Here is a 17,435-nt window from a genome sequence, read left to right as displayed (position 1 = left end):
TATGTTTTATATTTTAGATTCTTCAAAAAGTAGCTCCTCTTGTTTAGATGATCAGTTTTGAACATCTCTGCTGGATTTTCTCAGTCAGCTTTATGAGGTAGAGTCTCCTGGAATTCAGGCTTTCAGTTAACAGCTGTGCTGAACTCATCAAGAGTTAATTACTTGAATTTCTTGTCTCTTAATAAAGTGTTTGAGAGCATCAGTTAAAGTAAAGTAGTGAAGAGGTAGAGTTACAGGTATACAGTGAATAGTGAATATTTGAGTAATGTTCTAATCCAGATTATGAGAATCAACAACTACTCAACTAAGTTAAAGACCATCAACAACAATATAATGATGAAACTGGCACTCATCAGGAAACCAGAAACCAAGTTAACAAACAGCTCCCCATATAAGAGTATCTAAACGCTTCTTTACAGAGTATTTTGGTTTGTTTAACACTGTTTTTAAGTTACTACATGATTCATTATGTGTTCCTTCATAATCTGATAGATCACTTTTGATGCACTATTCATTTACTTCAATGTAGAAAAAATAAAAACATTGAATAAGATAGTGTGTGTAAAAGTTTGCTGGTACTTTATATATGTTTAACCTTTATTTTTTTTAAATAAACTTTAAATTCATCATTTAAGTCAAAAATTAAAAAGTCACATTTTTTATCTTGTTTTTTTCTTTTTTTTTTTTAGCAATAGTCCTTTTTCTTTACAGTTATTTTAAAATTTGTGTAAAAACAATGTCGCTTGATACAAAATAATGGTCCATAGTCATTTTTGTTATAGTTTTCCACAGTTGATATTTCTCTATACATATAATTAACCATATCATTTCAGAACATTTCTTGTTCTTTTTTTGGTAGGGAGCTCATAAATAATCTGAAAGCTATGGTTTTCATATTTATTGTAAATAAATATTATTTATTATGAAATAATACAGATTTATTTTGTTAATATTCAAGAAAAACATGCTTTTGGACTCCGGAAATGAGAATTTTTGTCTTCTACAGCACTTCTAGTTAAAATCTAAAGGAAATCTTCACTCAAATCGTCAATGTAGAGGACATTTTATCATTTCAAGTACGGCACAACAACACCTAACAATACCTTAGCAACCTATCAACCAATAGCTAAAGCATTGCAGCACCATGGCAACCACCTGATACCACCTTAGCAACCAGCACCTCTATTACAGAGTGAGAGAGAGAGAGGGAGAGAGAGAGAGAGACTACAGGACGAGTATTTACCTGGGAGTGCACTTTTTTTAAATAATCTTCAAATTCATCACTTACGATCAAAATAGTGACATTATTTTATGAGTTAAAAAGTAAAAAAATCAAAAAGTCACATTTTTAATCTTGTTTTTTTTTTTTAAATCAATAGTCCTTCTTTACAGTTATCTTACAATTTGTGTAAAAACAATGTCGCTTGGAATTAGAAATGTTGTCTTCTACAGGAATCTTCACTCAATTTAGTGGACATTTTATCATTTTAGGCCAAAATGTTACCCACCAGACCCATTTAAAACTACATTTTTTAACCAAATTGTGTTTGAGCTTCCAGTAAAGTGAAGAGGAATAAAAACCTACAGCAGAGGAGCAGAGAGATAAAGAATGAAAGAAGAAGGTAGAGAATCAGAGAACGAGAGAAAGCAGATCCAGATAAAACACGGCTTTTTCATGCTGCTGTCAAAGACGCAGCTATACTGTAGTACATACAGCACACACACACACACACACACACTCACAGAGAGATAGCATCAGAGGCTATATACGCTGTATTGCTCAACACACACAGTGACATGACAGATCTGCAGGTGTTGACGGCTTCCCGCAGGATCAGCTCAGCTCCTGCAGAAGGGTTGCTCTGGTATTATTTACACTAATAAATCAATCAATAAACCAAGGGACAATACTCACTCCTGTAACTGGAACTCATTCCTGTTACTTTTTTTTAATATTATGAGTAACAGGACTGAAAGTAACAGGAATCTGATTTTAGTATAGAATTTGCAAAAACATAAAAAATTAGCTACAAATGCTGCTAACAAATGCTATTTTTTCAGTTTTCTAAGGCTCCACCCCTCACCTTTCAACCTCTACCAGAGCCCCGCTCACTAGACCAGTTAAAGAAACGCTTTAATTTTGAACTTCAGAGAACACACAGCAGGATTCACCAGCAGACTTCTTTTGAGGGAGGGATCTGTACCTACTGTCTTATCACAATTAAGCATAAAGAACCTCGTTTGTGTTTTTTTTTTTCCATTTAGCAAAAAGTAACACCATTAACTGCAGCCAGGAACAGCTTATTTGCATAAAAGTGACAGAGCCCTTAAACGGCTCATTCTGAAAGGGACTGAAACTGATAAGATCTTTATCTTTATGAGAGTTATTTTGTGTTTAAAGAACTTCATGAACATGTTTTTTTTTTTTTATTTTGATAGAACATAGACATTGATTGATTACTGATCTGATCACTTCTGGATCAGAAGCCTCGTATCTCCGGACTGATTAATCCCACTGGCTGTTCTGAGCTCATTAAGCCCCTCCCCCTTTTCTTCAGCTCTGATCTCCAGCTCAGCTCCAGAGCTGGAGGCTGATTCTGTCTCATCAGATGAGTCTGATCTCTGAACACTGGATCCTCATCAGAGCTTTAAAATGATCAGATCTGACGGAGTTACGGGATGATGCGCTGGTGGCATCTTAACTGGCATTAAAGTTTCTAAAACTTTATTTGGGGAAGTTCAGAGCGCTGATAACTGTGGAGAGATCTGAGTAATACAACCCCAGTTAAAGTTTAGAGAAGTTGGGTGAAGGTTCACTGGGTAAATGTGATTATTGTGTTTAAGTGGCTGATGGTGTTTGTTCTGCTTTATTAGCCTGCTGTATTATACTGTGATCTATGTGATATTTTGTAATAAAATACATAATAAAAGAAAAGTTCTATGTAAAACAATGTATACAATGTGTAATTTTGTGGGACAAAGAAAACCCTACAGCAATCAAAGCCTTTAATTGAATTCTTAGGGCCTTATCGTATACCCTGCAAGAGGTGAGTTGTGGTGCTCATTGCTATCTTACACCCCATCGACAGTCTATTGTCATACCTTGCGCCTGCAGTATAAAAATAATTACAAAGAGTTTTGGATTATACCTAATCTAAGAGTGTGGTCGTCTGGAACGTGTCAAAGTCAGAGCTCACCTGGCTTTTAAAGGGAATTACAGCTGGCACACTGATTTGAATCATTTCATGTTATGCCAAAAATTAACCACACCCATAATTAATTAAGATAATTTGTACATGACTTTTGTGCATTTCGAGACGTGCAAGGTGTACTTTTCCCATCGTTACGATAGCAAAGACACACCAACATGCCCAAAATCAAGCGATATGTGATAAACATTCGACTGGTGCACTATAGAAGGCTAAAATAGGGCCCTAAATATTTGATATTTTATGTGCTCCTTAAGTCAAATAAAGATGCTTTTATTGTCATTTCATCTGAGTACAGGTAAACAGTGCACTAAAATTACGTTCCTCCAGAACCAACACAGAGCAACATGAAACAAACAGAACAATATAGACTATAAAAAATGCAAACGTGCAACAAATTGTGCAACATAGAAGTAAAGCACTACAATAAATACAATAAATACCATAAATACAGCAGACATCTACCCTGACAGTAGAATAAGCCACACATCTATATAAAAGCCCATTGATGCAAAAAAATGTAAATAAATAATAATAACAGCAGACAACCAGCAGACTTCATCTGAGTAAGGGATCTGTATCTACTATCATATCCAAGTTAAGCATGAACTAGCTTGTTTTGAAATTTAGCACAAACTACAGTGTCCTCTATTTGATCAGTGGAGTTGGAAATCCATTCTGGGAATAAAGAGATGGTCATAATGTTATGCTTAATGTTTTTAATGCCTTAAATCTCACCTGAGCTCCGGGTCATCACACTCGATGGTGATGGTCTGTGGAACATTGAAAGGGTTCTTGAGCAGGAACTCGAGGAACTCTGCGGTTCCGAGCGTGGCGTACAGCGTGTGCTTGGTGGTGAGGGCTTGGGTCAGCATGCTGGTGATGCTCTCGGCTTTACAGCGCTCCCGATACGCCTGGATCAGACGCAGGTCCTGAGAGTGCTGCGCCCGGTCCTGCTTCCTCTTCTGAGGGGGTTAGAACAGATTACAGGACAGATTACAACAAGACAATCAGCAAACAAGAGCCTGGCTATTATTTTATTCTGTTTTATAGGATATTTTATTTATTATTTTCCATTATAAACCATTCCCTTTGTAAAATTGCTTTAATCTAGTTCAAAAACGTGCAAAACACAACCAAACAGAGTGTGCTGTAATTATAGGACAAAACTACAGAACTTCAACAGCTAATTAACAACATGCGTTTTTAGTAGAAAGTCTTTCCGAGACATTTATTCCTACAAATTTGTGTTTATATCATCTTAAATAAAAGAAATACGGGTATCACACATTTATATAAACTAAAAAACTAAATTAAATTAAGAATACTATTCCTAAAAATGAAATTATATCATTTTTGATACGAAAAAAAAAGAAAAAAAAAAAACTGTTTCTGTACGTGTAGCTCAATAAATATGACCCATGGTTACCCAGATCAACCTCACTCACAAGATATCACCTCAAAACTTATACAGATGTAGGTGTGACCAAGCCATACCCTATTACAACTATTTTGAGGCCTCCTGAGGGCCTAATTTAGCGACCCATAGATGAATCGTGCACCGTGCAGCTTTAACAGTGCAGCTACCTGGACGTGTCCTCACTGTCTACAAGATGTTTTGTGTTCACTGCCACAATATAACCCACTAAATACAGTCTTATATATCTCACCATAGAGCTGCTCTTCTCCTGTAAGGTGGGCGTGGCCTTGTCCTCGTGCTGACGGACAGCTGTCATCCTGTCAATCTTCCTCTGACGCACTTCTTCAGTCTCGCCCCGCCCCTCCAGCAGGGCCCCGCCCACTTCTCTCGTCCGACTGTGCAGCAGACTGGCCAGCTCACAGTCAGTATCTGGCAACCGCTGAGCGCGCTTAGTGTTCTGAGCTACAACACACACGTGCGCACACACGCACGCCCGCACGCACGCACACACACAAACACACACACACACACACACTGGTTGGTGTACAGTTAGTGTACATTTGGTGTAATTGGTTGGTATATGGTTGGTGTATGGTTGGTGTACGGTTGGTGTACGGTTGGTTGGTGTATGGTTGGAGCAAAGACAGTACCGTTGAGGTTGAGGACGCTGTTTGAAGACAGATATTGTTTGTGTATGGTTGGTGTATGGTTGGTTGGTGAATGGTTGGTTGGTGTACGGTTGGTTGGTGTACGTTTCGGTATCGTTGAGGTTAAGGATGCTGTTGGAGGACAGGTTGGTGTACGGTTGGTGTACGGTTGTTTGGTGTACGGTGGGTTTATGGTTGGTGTACGGTTGGTGTACTGTTGGTTGGTGTATGGTTGGTGTACGGTTGGTGTATGGTTGGATGGTGTACGGTTAGTGTATGGTTGGTTGGTGTACTGTTGGTGTACAGTTGGTGTATGGTTGGTGTACGGTTGGTGTACGGTTGGTGTAAAGACAGTACCGTTGAGGTTGAGGACACTGTTTGAGGACAGGCTGCCTCCCCTGAATCCTGCAGGGGCGTTGCTGGGCTGGACGATGTGGGATCGGGATGGAGGGAGGAGAAGGGTGGAGGTCAGGGATTTCTGCACTGCACCACCTTTAAAACACATAAAATTCAATCAGACTGTTCTGAATCTACGGCTAGAAATAAACCAATCAGAGTGTCTCTTCAGCTCATCATTCTCTCTAAGAGTAGAACCAGCTGAGCTCTGACTTTGGTGTATTGCTATTGTAACGGTGCAGCTACCTGGACGTGTCCAACAAACTGTAATGCTCCGTAAGTAACCAAAGCTCTCTCCATGTATTACTCCGCCACATACAGGTAACCTAGCAATGATGCAGCGCTTACAAACCAAATACAAGCCAAATAGAGGAGCTACAAACAGAGCAGCAATGGAACTATTTTAACTGGCGGAGTTTTTTTTATAACCGAACAGATCTTATTTCAGATTTCCTCTTCTTTAACTTTTTAAAATCTTTATATAAACAGTGATAATAATGGAACTGTGGTATAATCAAGCAATAATAAAGTCAAGATTTAACGTGCTATAACATGTAATATTGGCACTGCTGTGCTTCTGTATTGTATTATTGCTTAATTATGTGGCTTAATGTTTTATATAATGCACTATAATAAACTATGTTGTATCTGTAAAACTATAGTCAGTTTGATTGAAAGTGCTGCATGTTAATGGTGGATTTATATATAACGTGCTGCAGAATGCAGAGCGTATGTTTACTGCATTGTTATCCTGATGAAAGTGTGGTTTCGGTTCTGACTGTGAGAGTGAAAGCAGTATTGATTGAAGCTCTGGAGAGAATTCAGCGTTTAGAATGAAAGAGGAGAAACAGTGTGCGTTGCATGGGATGGAAAATAACTATAATACGAGAGCGCGCCGGCGACGGGAATAGCGTGAATGCTATTTCTGCTGTATAAAAGGCCACAGAAGCAGCGGTCAGCACTCAGCTCCTGACCTTTACACCGGGATTCAGACCCGATCACAGGTCCGGTTCTGCTGCGGCGGCGCCATGTGCATTAATCCTCAGCTCCCGCAGCTTTAACACCAACACAAACACCCACCAGCACTCGCACGGTGCACATTTTACTATTACAGCAGGGGGGGAGGGCTGTAATTAGTGCACAGGGTGGTGGGCGGAGCTGTGAAAAATTATCATAATAATAGTAATCATAATCACGACAGATTCATAATAAAAATAATGTATAATGTAAAGCATGTTAATAGATATTAGCAATACATTACAAAAAAATATTAATAAATGCCATGTGAGCTGTATAACCCTGCTTTAGTCCACTGGAAGAGTGGGCTGCGAAGAACAACAGGTTTTCATCTCTTGCTTATGAATATTCATGTATGTAAAAAGATAATATTTCACCTCTGATTGGCTAACAGTGGTGCTGGTGATTCTGTATCTACTGTAACTGTAGATTAATTACAGAGCAGTACGGATACAACAGATTACGGTGCTGGTGATTCTGTATCTACTGTAACTGTACATTAATTACAGAGCAGTACGGGTACAACAGATTACGGTGCTGGTGATTCTGTATCTACTGTAACTGTAGATTAATTACAGAGCAGTACGGGTACAACAGATTACAGTGCTGGTGATTCTGTATCTACTGTAACTGTAGATTAATTACAGAGCAGTACGGGTACAACAGATTACAGTGCTGGTGATTCTGTATCTACTGTAACTGTAGATTAATTACAGAGCACTACGGGTACAACAGATTACGGTGCTGGTGATTCTGTATCTACAGTACTGTAACTGTAGATTAATTACAGAGCAGTACGGATACAACAGATTACGGTGCTGGTGATTCTGTATCTACTGTAACTGTACATTAATTACAGAGCAGTACGGGTACAACAGATTACGGTGCTGGTGATTCTGTATCTACTGTAACTGTAGATTAATTACAGAGCAGTACGGGTACAACAGATTACAGTGCTGGTGATTCTGTATCTACTGTAACTGTAGATTAATTACAGAGCAGTATGGGTACAACAGATTACAGTGCTGGTGATTCTGTATCTACTGTAACTGTAGATTAATTACAGAGCAGTACGGGTACAACAGATTACGGTGCTGGTGATTCTGTATCTACTGTAACTGTAGATTAATTACAGAGCAGTGCGGGTACAACAGATTACGGTGCTGGTGATTCTGTATCTACTGTAACTGTAGATTAATTACAGAGCAGTACGGGTACAACAGATCACGGTGCTGGTGATTCTGTATCTACTGTAACTGTAGATTAATTACAGAGCAGTATGGGTACAACAGATTACAGTGCTGGTGATTCTGTATCTACTGTAACTGTAGATTAATTACAGAGCAGTATGGGTACAACAGATTACAGTGCTGGTGATTCTATATCTACTGTAACTGTAGATTAATTACAGAGCAGTACGGGTACAACAGATTACAGTGCTGGTGATTCTGTATCTACTGTAACTGTAGATTAATTACAGAGCAGTATGGGTACAACAGATTACAGTGCTGGTGATTCTGTATCTACTGTAACTGTAGATTAATTACAGAGCAGTATGGGTACAACAGATTATAGTGCTGGTGATTCTGTATCTACTGTAACTGTAGATTAATTACAGAGCAGTATGGGTACAACAGATTACAGTGCTGGTGATTCTGTATCTACTGTAACTGTAGATTAATTACAGAGCAGTACGAGTACAACAGATTACGGTGCTGGTGATTCTGTATCTACTGTAATTGTAGATTAATTACAGAGCAGTACGGGTACAACAGATTACGGTGCTGGTGATTCTGTATCTACTGTAACTGTAGATTAATTACAGAGCAGTACGGGTACAACAGATTACGGTGCTGGTGATTCTGTATCTACTGTAACTGTAGATTAATTACAGAGCAGTACAGGTACAACAGATTACAGTGCTGGTGAATCTGTATCTACTGTAACTGTAGATTAATTACAGAGCAGTATGGGTACAACAGATTACAGTGCTGGTGATTCTGTATCTACTGTAACTGTAGATTAATTACAGAGCAGTACGGGTACAACAGATTACAGTGCTGGTGATTCTGTATCTACTGTAACTGTAGATTAATTACAGAGCAGTACGGGTACAACAGATTACAGTGCTGGTGATTCTGTATCTACTGTAACTGTAGATTAACCCTTATTTATAAACAGAAATACAAGAAATACAAATGCATTATTATTATTTTTTTTGTAAAGATCAGGTTCTAAAAAGTGCTACAAATACTATGAATACTGCAAATACGCTCAAGCACACTTTACTGGACTTGGTTTAACTTCACTTTAGCTTCACAAGGTTTCACATGTACAAGGTTAAATACAGCACAGCTGGCATATGTCCTCCTTTATATTCACTACCAGCACAAATAATGTCATTAGCTAGCAGAACTCCTTTTACATATACAAATTAAATGGCGTATTAAATTAAATGCATTAGTGAAATCTGTCAAATATCTGTATTAAATGGTGTTTTTGAATAGAGGTTATGTTGAACAGAGTATTGAGTGTCGCCACAGATGAGCCTGCCGTTTCCTGCATGATTTATTGATGGGGAGAATAAAAAATGTATTGTATTTGAATGGGAAAAGGTAAAGGACAACCTTTGAGCTTGGAGTGTCCGGTAATCTTTATTATTATTATTTTTATTTTTTTCAGGCTGGAGATATTGAATTTGTGAATCTCATAAAAGACTTGTGCTCTGCAGATGTAATTACTACACCACATGGGACTCGCCTCGGACACATAATTCTCCTTTCAAAGCATTTCATTATTAGATTTCTCTGACCTCTAGAGGAAATAACACTGATAGCGAATGTGAACGCCCTGCTGCTGATACAGAAGATGAGGGAAATTGCATGTTTAAAGTTTAATCGGAAAAAAGAAACAGTTTTGTGTGATTTTTCGTCTGAAACTGTAACTGAGTTCTGTTTCGAGACCTGGGCCTGTTTCTTAGCAACTCATTGTCTTACACATGTGTAGCAACACCTTAGCAACCACCTAGCAACCACTTTGTAACACCTTAGAAACCATCATAGATACCACAGCAACAACATAGCAGCCAACTAGCAAACACCTAGCAACACCATAGCATTAAATATACTCTTACACATGCTCTGTGCATTTTTTTATTAATATTATTTAAATTATTACTTAGCACCTCATTGTCTTACAGTATGCACATAACTGCAATCGTTTTTGCGGACCTCAATATTACCCACCATGGACACCATAGCAACACATTAGCAACCAAATAGCAACTATTAGTAACACCATAGCAACCACCATGGATACCACAGCAACACCTAGCAACCACCATGGATACCACAGCAACACCTAGCAACACCATAGCATTAAAAATACTCTTACACATGCTCTGTGCATTTTTTAATTAATAATATTATTTGAATTATTACTTAGCATCAGTATACAGTATATATGCACACAACTGCAATCATATTTGCGGACCTCAATACTACCCACCATGGAAACCATAGCAACACCTTAGCAACCAACTATCAACCACTCAGTAACACCATAGCAACCACCATGGATACCACAGCAACACCTAGCAAATGCCATAGCATTAGACGTAGTCTTCCACCTGCTCTGTGCAATTTTTTCAACTATTGTTATTTTAATTATTACTTATCAAACCTTTTTTTTTTATATGCACATCACCTGACTTGTTTAGCTGTTTTTGAAACCAACTAAAAACCGCTTGGTAACACCATAGCAACCACCACAGATACCACAGCAACACCATAGTAGCCAACTAGCAGTGACCTAGCAACACCTTAGCGACCACAAATCAACCACTTAGTAACACCATAGCAACCACCATGGATACCACAGCAACACCATAGCATTAAAATTACTCTTCTACCTGCTCTGTGCAACTTTTTAAATGATTGTTATTTAAATTGTTACTTAGCAACACGTTTTCTTACAGTATATATGCACATAACCACAATCGTTTTTGCTGGCCTCAATATTACCTGTTACGTTTTTTTTTTTTAACGAGGATGCCATAGACACATCATAGCAACCACCATGGATACTATAGCAACACCTTAGAAACCAATTAACAACCACTTGGAAACACCATAGCAAACACCACAGATACCACAGCAGTACCATAGTATCCAAATAGCAACGGCCTAGCAACAGCTTAGCGACCACAAATCAACCACTTAGTAACACCATAGCAACCACCATGGATACCACAGCAACACCATAGCATTAAAAGTACTCTTCCACCTGCTCTTTGCAATTTTTAAAATGATTGTTATTTAAATTGTTACTTAGCAACACGTTTTCTTACAGTATATATGCACATAACCACAATCGTTTTTGCTGGCCTCAATATTACCTGTTACGTTTTTTTTTTTTTAACGAGGATGCCATATTATAGCAACACATTATTATGCCATATTATAGCAACCACCATGGATACCATAGCAATGCCTAAGTAAGATGTGACGTTTGACGGTTCCACTAAAACTGGTGAAAATGTGGGCTGGTTCACTAAAAACACCAAGGTTCTTATAAACCTGAACGAAACCGGTTCAAGAACTGGAGTTATTTTGGTGGAAAAGCACTAAGTGTGAACAGTGGAAGACTTTCGTATCAGAATCAGTCAAATAAAATTGTGAAAAGTGTTGGAACATCGTGTACAAACCCCCCGGCTGATACGGCTCATTTAGATGCAGCTGGCAAACGAATAACAGAGCGTTTCTCAAGGTTAGACAGTTTCCTGTCTCCCTGTTTGACTGAAATCTAAAATTATTGATTAGATGCAAGCAGGCGTGGTGGTGATGAATATCTGTAAAAATGAAATGAATAACTGAATAACTGCTCGATGTGTGTAGATATGATTATGCACGGGTTTGCGGGCTGCTCTGAGTTGTGGCGGGTTGCCAGATAGACATATTGGAATGCCACATTAGCCTGCATCTTAATAAGCAGTTCCCAGGTACAAATCTTAAATTACATCATCCCATTATTTCACACAGAGCTACCGACACAAAACTCAAAAAAACCTGCTAAAAGGACTCGCGCTGACTCTCTAAAACTCGAACAGTCTTTAAATACTGAATATTAGGCTCTGAACAGTTTGGCTAAACAGAAGATAGAGGGAAGTTGCGTGTTTAAAGTTTAATCGGAAAAAAAGAAACAGTTTTGCGTCAATTTTCGTATGAAACTGTAACTGCGTTCTGTTTCGCGACCTGTTTCTTAGCAACTCATTGTCTTACACGTGTAGCAACACCTTAGCAACCACCTAGCAACCACTTAGTAACACCATAGAAACCATCATAGATACCACAGCAACAACATAGCAGCCAACTAGCAAACACCTAGCAACACCATAGCATTAAATATACTCTTACACATGCTCTGTGCATTTTTTTATTAATATTATTTAATTTATTACTCAGCACCTCATTGTCTTACAGTATATATGCACATAACTGCAAAACTGACTCTCTAAAACTCAAACAGTGTTTATATATTGAATATTGTCCACTAACCGCTACTGCTAGCGGTTAGCTGCTAATGCTGCTGCACCCAGCCTTAGAGGAAACACCAGTAGGGGGAAGACTAGTACATGCCTCCTCTGACACATGTGAAGTCAGACTGCCAAGTAGCATCACAGCGCTAACACTCGGAGGAAAGCGCAGCGACTCGGTTCTGATACATCAGCTCACAGACGCAGCCTTGTGCTGATCCACATCACCCTAGGAGTGATGAGAGGAAAGAGAAAGTGCCATCTACTGTACTGTACCCACCCAGAGAGAGCAAGATCAACTGTGCTCCCTCAGGGCTCCCGCAGCTGATGGCAAGCTGCATGAACAGGATTCGAACAAGCAAACTCTTAATCATAGTGGCAGCGCTTTAGACCACTGGACTACTCGGTACCCTATTACAAATATTTAAACTAAAGTTTCAATTCATTATTATTTACAACCTTCTTAAACATTAAAATTAATAAAATAATACAAAAGTAATATGTAATATTGTGTCAATTAATAATTAGTTAAGACATTAGTTAACCATTTAACGTAATCATTAATTACGTTAAAATCATTAATTTTCCCAAAAATAATCAGTGCTTCTTATTTATAAATGTATAAAATCTACCAGTCAGGTATTATGGAGCAGTAAAGCCACTTCACTGACTGTAGCCTGCTGCTAACCCAAGCTATCACTGCTAGGGCAGCGTTAGCATTAGCTGCTAACCCTGCTAAGCGCTAGCTCTTTTGTCGTTCAGAGGAGAGAACGTATATCAGACTGTAGTCTGTGCATTTACTGTGTTAAAAAAAGCTTTGTGGGATGAACCGTCAGGGGTCATTGTCCACTAACCGCTACTGCTAGCGGTTAGCTGCTAATGCTGCTGCACCCAGCCTTAGAGGAAATCTGGAAATCTAATCTAGCAAAATGACAATGAAGGCTTCGAGTCTCTGCTGATGGAAGGACATTACCGAGACCTGCTGAGATGTGGGTTGAAATAGAGTGTTTAACATGTAGCAACACCACAGCAACCACTATAACAAGCAAGAATGTCTTGCCTATTGCCTTCTGCACTTTGCTTTCTGTTTACTGCCTCTGAACTTGAGTCAATAAACCTTATAAACCTATATTCTATTGTCCAGCCCTGTTTTGGTATAAAGACAAAGCTGAATTTAACTTAACTAAATAAAACGAATAAAAAAAAAATATTTTAAAAAGAAAACCTACGTAAACTTTCCTCTTTCCCCAAGCTGACTCACAAATCACAAATCCCAGCAGTTCTTCTGGTTTATGCGTCAATATTATAAGCAATATCTAAGCAAAAACAAGTCAGCCACAGTCTTCAGCGTTCTTTAGTAGAGTGCGTCGTTTCTTATCTTACAACCGTAGCTTTGTTTTCTGCAGAGACGGAGAATTCCACATCGCCTTCACTCCAAATGTTCACAATTGTTTCCTTAATTCTTCCCGTCAAAGCGGAGATAGGGCACGTCGTCCCAATAATTACTGCACAAATGTGATTTTACATACAAGCTTCCCTTCAATCTCAATCTCTCGCTCTTTCTTTCTCTCTTCTTTCTTTTTTTATTGCTGGATTTCTCTCAACTCCTCCAGCTCAGAGTTCTCCGGCTTATCGAGCGTCTGCAGCCGAGCGCTGAATTAGAAAACGGCGGCGAGAAAGTTCCCAATCCTAATCTCCATTCCCTCCATCTGCCCGCATTCAACCAACCTCAGCGCGAGAGGAGCGAGAGCGGGCCGGGAGCAGGTGAATCGGCCTGTTGCGCCGGCGATAGCTCATTAAACCGTACGACTCTCCGAATCCGTCCGCGGTGCGTTTGTTTATTCCATTCTTCCTTAATTAAGTCATCCGTTTCCTCTTCGAAAGGATTTCGCCGCTGTTTAATTCTACGCTCGCCTGTCGGCTTCGAGATGAAATTAATTATAGAGGATTTGATTTGTTTTTTCCTCTCGGTTCGTGTTTCACAAACGGCAAAACGCCGATCAGCATGGGGCCAATTAAAGCAGAACCTCATTAATTCCCAAACACAACCATTCATCAGCCGTCCATCTGATGCCAGTCAAAAACGGTGGTTCAGAAATATTCGAAATGGAGCATCTCCGCCCAGCAGGACATGCTCACACCATTTCACCCAATCAAAACAGTTGATTGGACATAATTAAAGCACTGATTAAAACATTAAATGGACAAATTATTGCATGCTGTTGTATTTCCACTTGGGTCTCGACTGCCCCTATAAAAACTCCAAGCTCCAAAAAATCTCTTTCATGGACTGGCATCCTTTTCCGTGTATCAGCTGAAAGAAACTGAAGCCATTTTGGTCTGCTAGTTAAGAAACATCAGACAGTACACATCAGGATTAACCAGCAGACTTCGTCTGAGGGAGGAATCTATATTTGCTATCTAGCATACAGCATCTAGATACATAGTCAGACAGATACATAGCCAGATAGCCGGACATAATCAGATAGTTCAGACAGACAGAGAGACAGACAGCTAGACAGATAGGACAGACAGATACATAGGCAAGCAGGCAGGCAGGCAGGCAGACAGACAGACATACAGACTTTATCTTTGCTTGGACAATTGATTGAACATAATTAACCCTTTAATGTGCCTATTAAAGAAAAAAGCAATAAAATATTAAGTTTTTTTATTTCGTCTTTTAAAAGACTCAAGTTTTTAAAAATGACACTACTAATAAATGTTTGAGATAATGTGGTAAATCTATAACACTAACTATAAACACAAAATATTAATAAATAAGTTGCTGTAGAGTTACATAATTCCATTCATCAAAGAACACAAAACTCCAAAATATGTTAAGAATTTCTCTTAAAATTCCATTAATTATCTCTTAAAATGTAATAATTGTTGAGTGATCTATTGATCAGAGCTAAAAGATACAGCGCCCTCTAGTGGAGTTTACTAGCAGTGTATACCTGATTGCCCTGATTGGCAGAGAAGGCACAATCAGGTTCAGTTCATTTTAACACTTTGTTTAATAAAATACAGTGATTTATAACTGTGCTCTAGCTGAGATTAAAGGGTTAATGCACCGATTAACACATTAATGCTCAATAAGGACCGGAGAAAGTGGAGCATTAGCGTGAGGTGATGAGATTATAAGAGTATAACCGTTATGTCACCATGTTCCCGTGGACAACAGGCCGACTTCTCCTCCTTTTACCTTTCTTTCTTTTCTCCTGTTTAATCCTCCTTCGCTCCGTTCAGGCCTTTGTCTGGTAATTGCTTTAGCCTTGACCTGGAGGATTCTGGGACGCACGGCACGTCGCCACACCGATAAAAATCTCCATCAGTCTTCCTGCAGATAAATTCCGGATCCCGAGCTCAAACAGCCTAATGACCATTCCTCATTAGGAAACAAATAAGATGGACAAAGGCATTAATCCCGGATAAAGAGACGGCGCAGAGCGGCCCTGAGCTCCACCGATTCATGAATTTTGGAGGAGTTAATTGATTGTTTGAGGGACGAGCCGGAGACGGAGGGACGAGCTGATGGGTATCTGAGTGTTGGGTTGGGTTTTATAAGCCAGATATTTTATAATTACGCGTTGGAAGATAAACATGAAGGAGAGTTGTGTGTGGTGTCGGTTCTGCCCTTCCTCAGAAACTAGAGGACAATCCCAACTCCTCAAGGAGCGACTCGGTCACCATTCAGGACTAATCCCATTTCACCTGTTGCCTCTACCACTAAACCCCAATTCTTGTGGGGTTAAAGGGGTTGAGTGTCCCAATTTGTGTTGGAATAGAGTTGTTAATGTTCAGAGGGGTTGAGTGTCCCAATTTCTGTTGGAATAGAGTGGTTGAGTGTTGAGAAGGGTGGATTCTTTTTGGGATTGACGGATTGAGTCTCCTGATTCTTGTTGGGATAAGGGTTGGGTGTCCCAATTCATGTTGGGATAGAGGGGATACGTATTGAGAGGGGTTGAGTGTCCCAAATCTTGTTGGGATAGAGTAGAGGGGTTGAGTGTCTCGATTCTTGTTGGGATAGAGTAGAGGGGTTGAGTGTCTCGATTCTTGTTAGGATAGAGGTGTTGAGGGTCCCGATTCTTGTTGGGATAGAGTAGAGGGGTTGAGTGTCCCGATTCTTGTTGGGATAGAGTAGAGGGGTTGAGTGTCCCAATTCTTGTTAGGATAGAGGTGTTGAGGGTCCCGATTCTTGTTGGGATAGTGTGGTTAAGTACTGAGAGGAGTGGATTGTGTCGATTCTTGTTGGGATAGAGGGGTTGAGTCTCCTGATTCTTGCCTCAACTCTTACTGGGATAAAGGGGTTGAGTCTTGCGATTCTTTATCAAATAGAGGGGTTAAGTCTTCTGATTCTTGATGGGATAAAGGGGTTGAATGTCCTGATTCAGCATGTCCCACTGTACTCTCTCTCTCTCTCTCTCAGACTCCGGCTGCTGATGGAGAAACAGCATCCGTTATCCGTTGACTTGTTACTGTAGCATTTAACTCTAACCTGCTAACCCTCATGGACGGTGGTTGGTGTGGTATCACGGTTATCACGGATGTTCCGGTAGTGGTGGTGAAACTGCACACTTGTGATCAGATCACCCAGGCCTGTGTTTTATTCTCCTGCACCACTCAGAGGCAGTTCTGACTCCTTAACGTTGTTCAAAGTTAAACGAACACCAGGCACAGACCTCTAACATCACCCTCCTAAACTACAGTGATTTATTGTGCACTCGTGTCCTTGCACCAGACTGTCACCCTCACAGCGAGACCTCGGCACACGCCGAACACAGTACCACCGGCACAGTGCGCCGTTCAGCGTTTACACAAAGAGCCTGATTACAGCGCTCACTTTCACAATCCATTTCAATAATCTCACAGCCAGCTCTTAATTCAGCATGTCTATCAAATTTCACATCATATTATTTGTCATTCCCCTCAGATACTGTTTGTTGGCAGGGTTAATTGCAGCTCATTTAATTCCTATTATTTCAGGTCGGTCACGGTTGACCCTTTGTCCCGGTGACAGAAGCGTCACTCTGAGTGCTTCACTCTTAATAAGAGTAAAACTTATTTATTAGACTATCAAACTTATATAGGAAACATTTAAGGCCAGAGCACAATGACAAATAAAAATAACAAACATTAAAAAACAGCGATATGGCACATAAAGCACGAGTACGGCAGATGTTTGTTTTTAGCTTTTACAGAAAAGTTCT

General features: G+C 39.6%; 1 protein-coding gene across 4 annotated transcripts in view; it reads right to left on the bottom strand.

Moving 5' to 3' along the window:
- The window catches only part of nphp4 (nephronophthisis 4), a 313,994-nt gene that overhangs the window by 34,815 nt on the left and 261,744 nt on the right, over window positions 1–17,435 (bottom strand). For all 4 annotated transcript variants that reach the window (XM_022670986.2, XM_022670983.2, XM_022670984.2 and 1 more), the window contains exons 19-21: window positions 5,634–5,768; window positions 4,880–5,091; window positions 3,948–4,174 (exon numbers count right to left, since the gene is read on the bottom strand). In XM_022670986.2, coding sequence (XP_022526707.2) covers window positions 3,948–4,174; window positions 4,880–5,091; window positions 5,634–5,768 — 574 coding nt within the window. The remainder of the gene's footprint in view (window positions 1–3,947; window positions 4,175–4,879; window positions 5,092–5,633; window positions 5,769–17,435) is intronic.

The sequence above is a fragment of the Astyanax mexicanus genome, chromosome 12, assembly GCF_023375975.1.
Source record: "Astyanax mexicanus isolate ESR-SI-001 chromosome 12, AstMex3_surface, whole genome shotgun sequence".
NCBI lineage: Eukaryota > Metazoa > Chordata > Actinopteri > Characiformes > Acestrorhamphidae > Astyanax > Astyanax mexicanus.
This window is presented reverse-complemented; position numbering and strand designations above follow the sequence as displayed.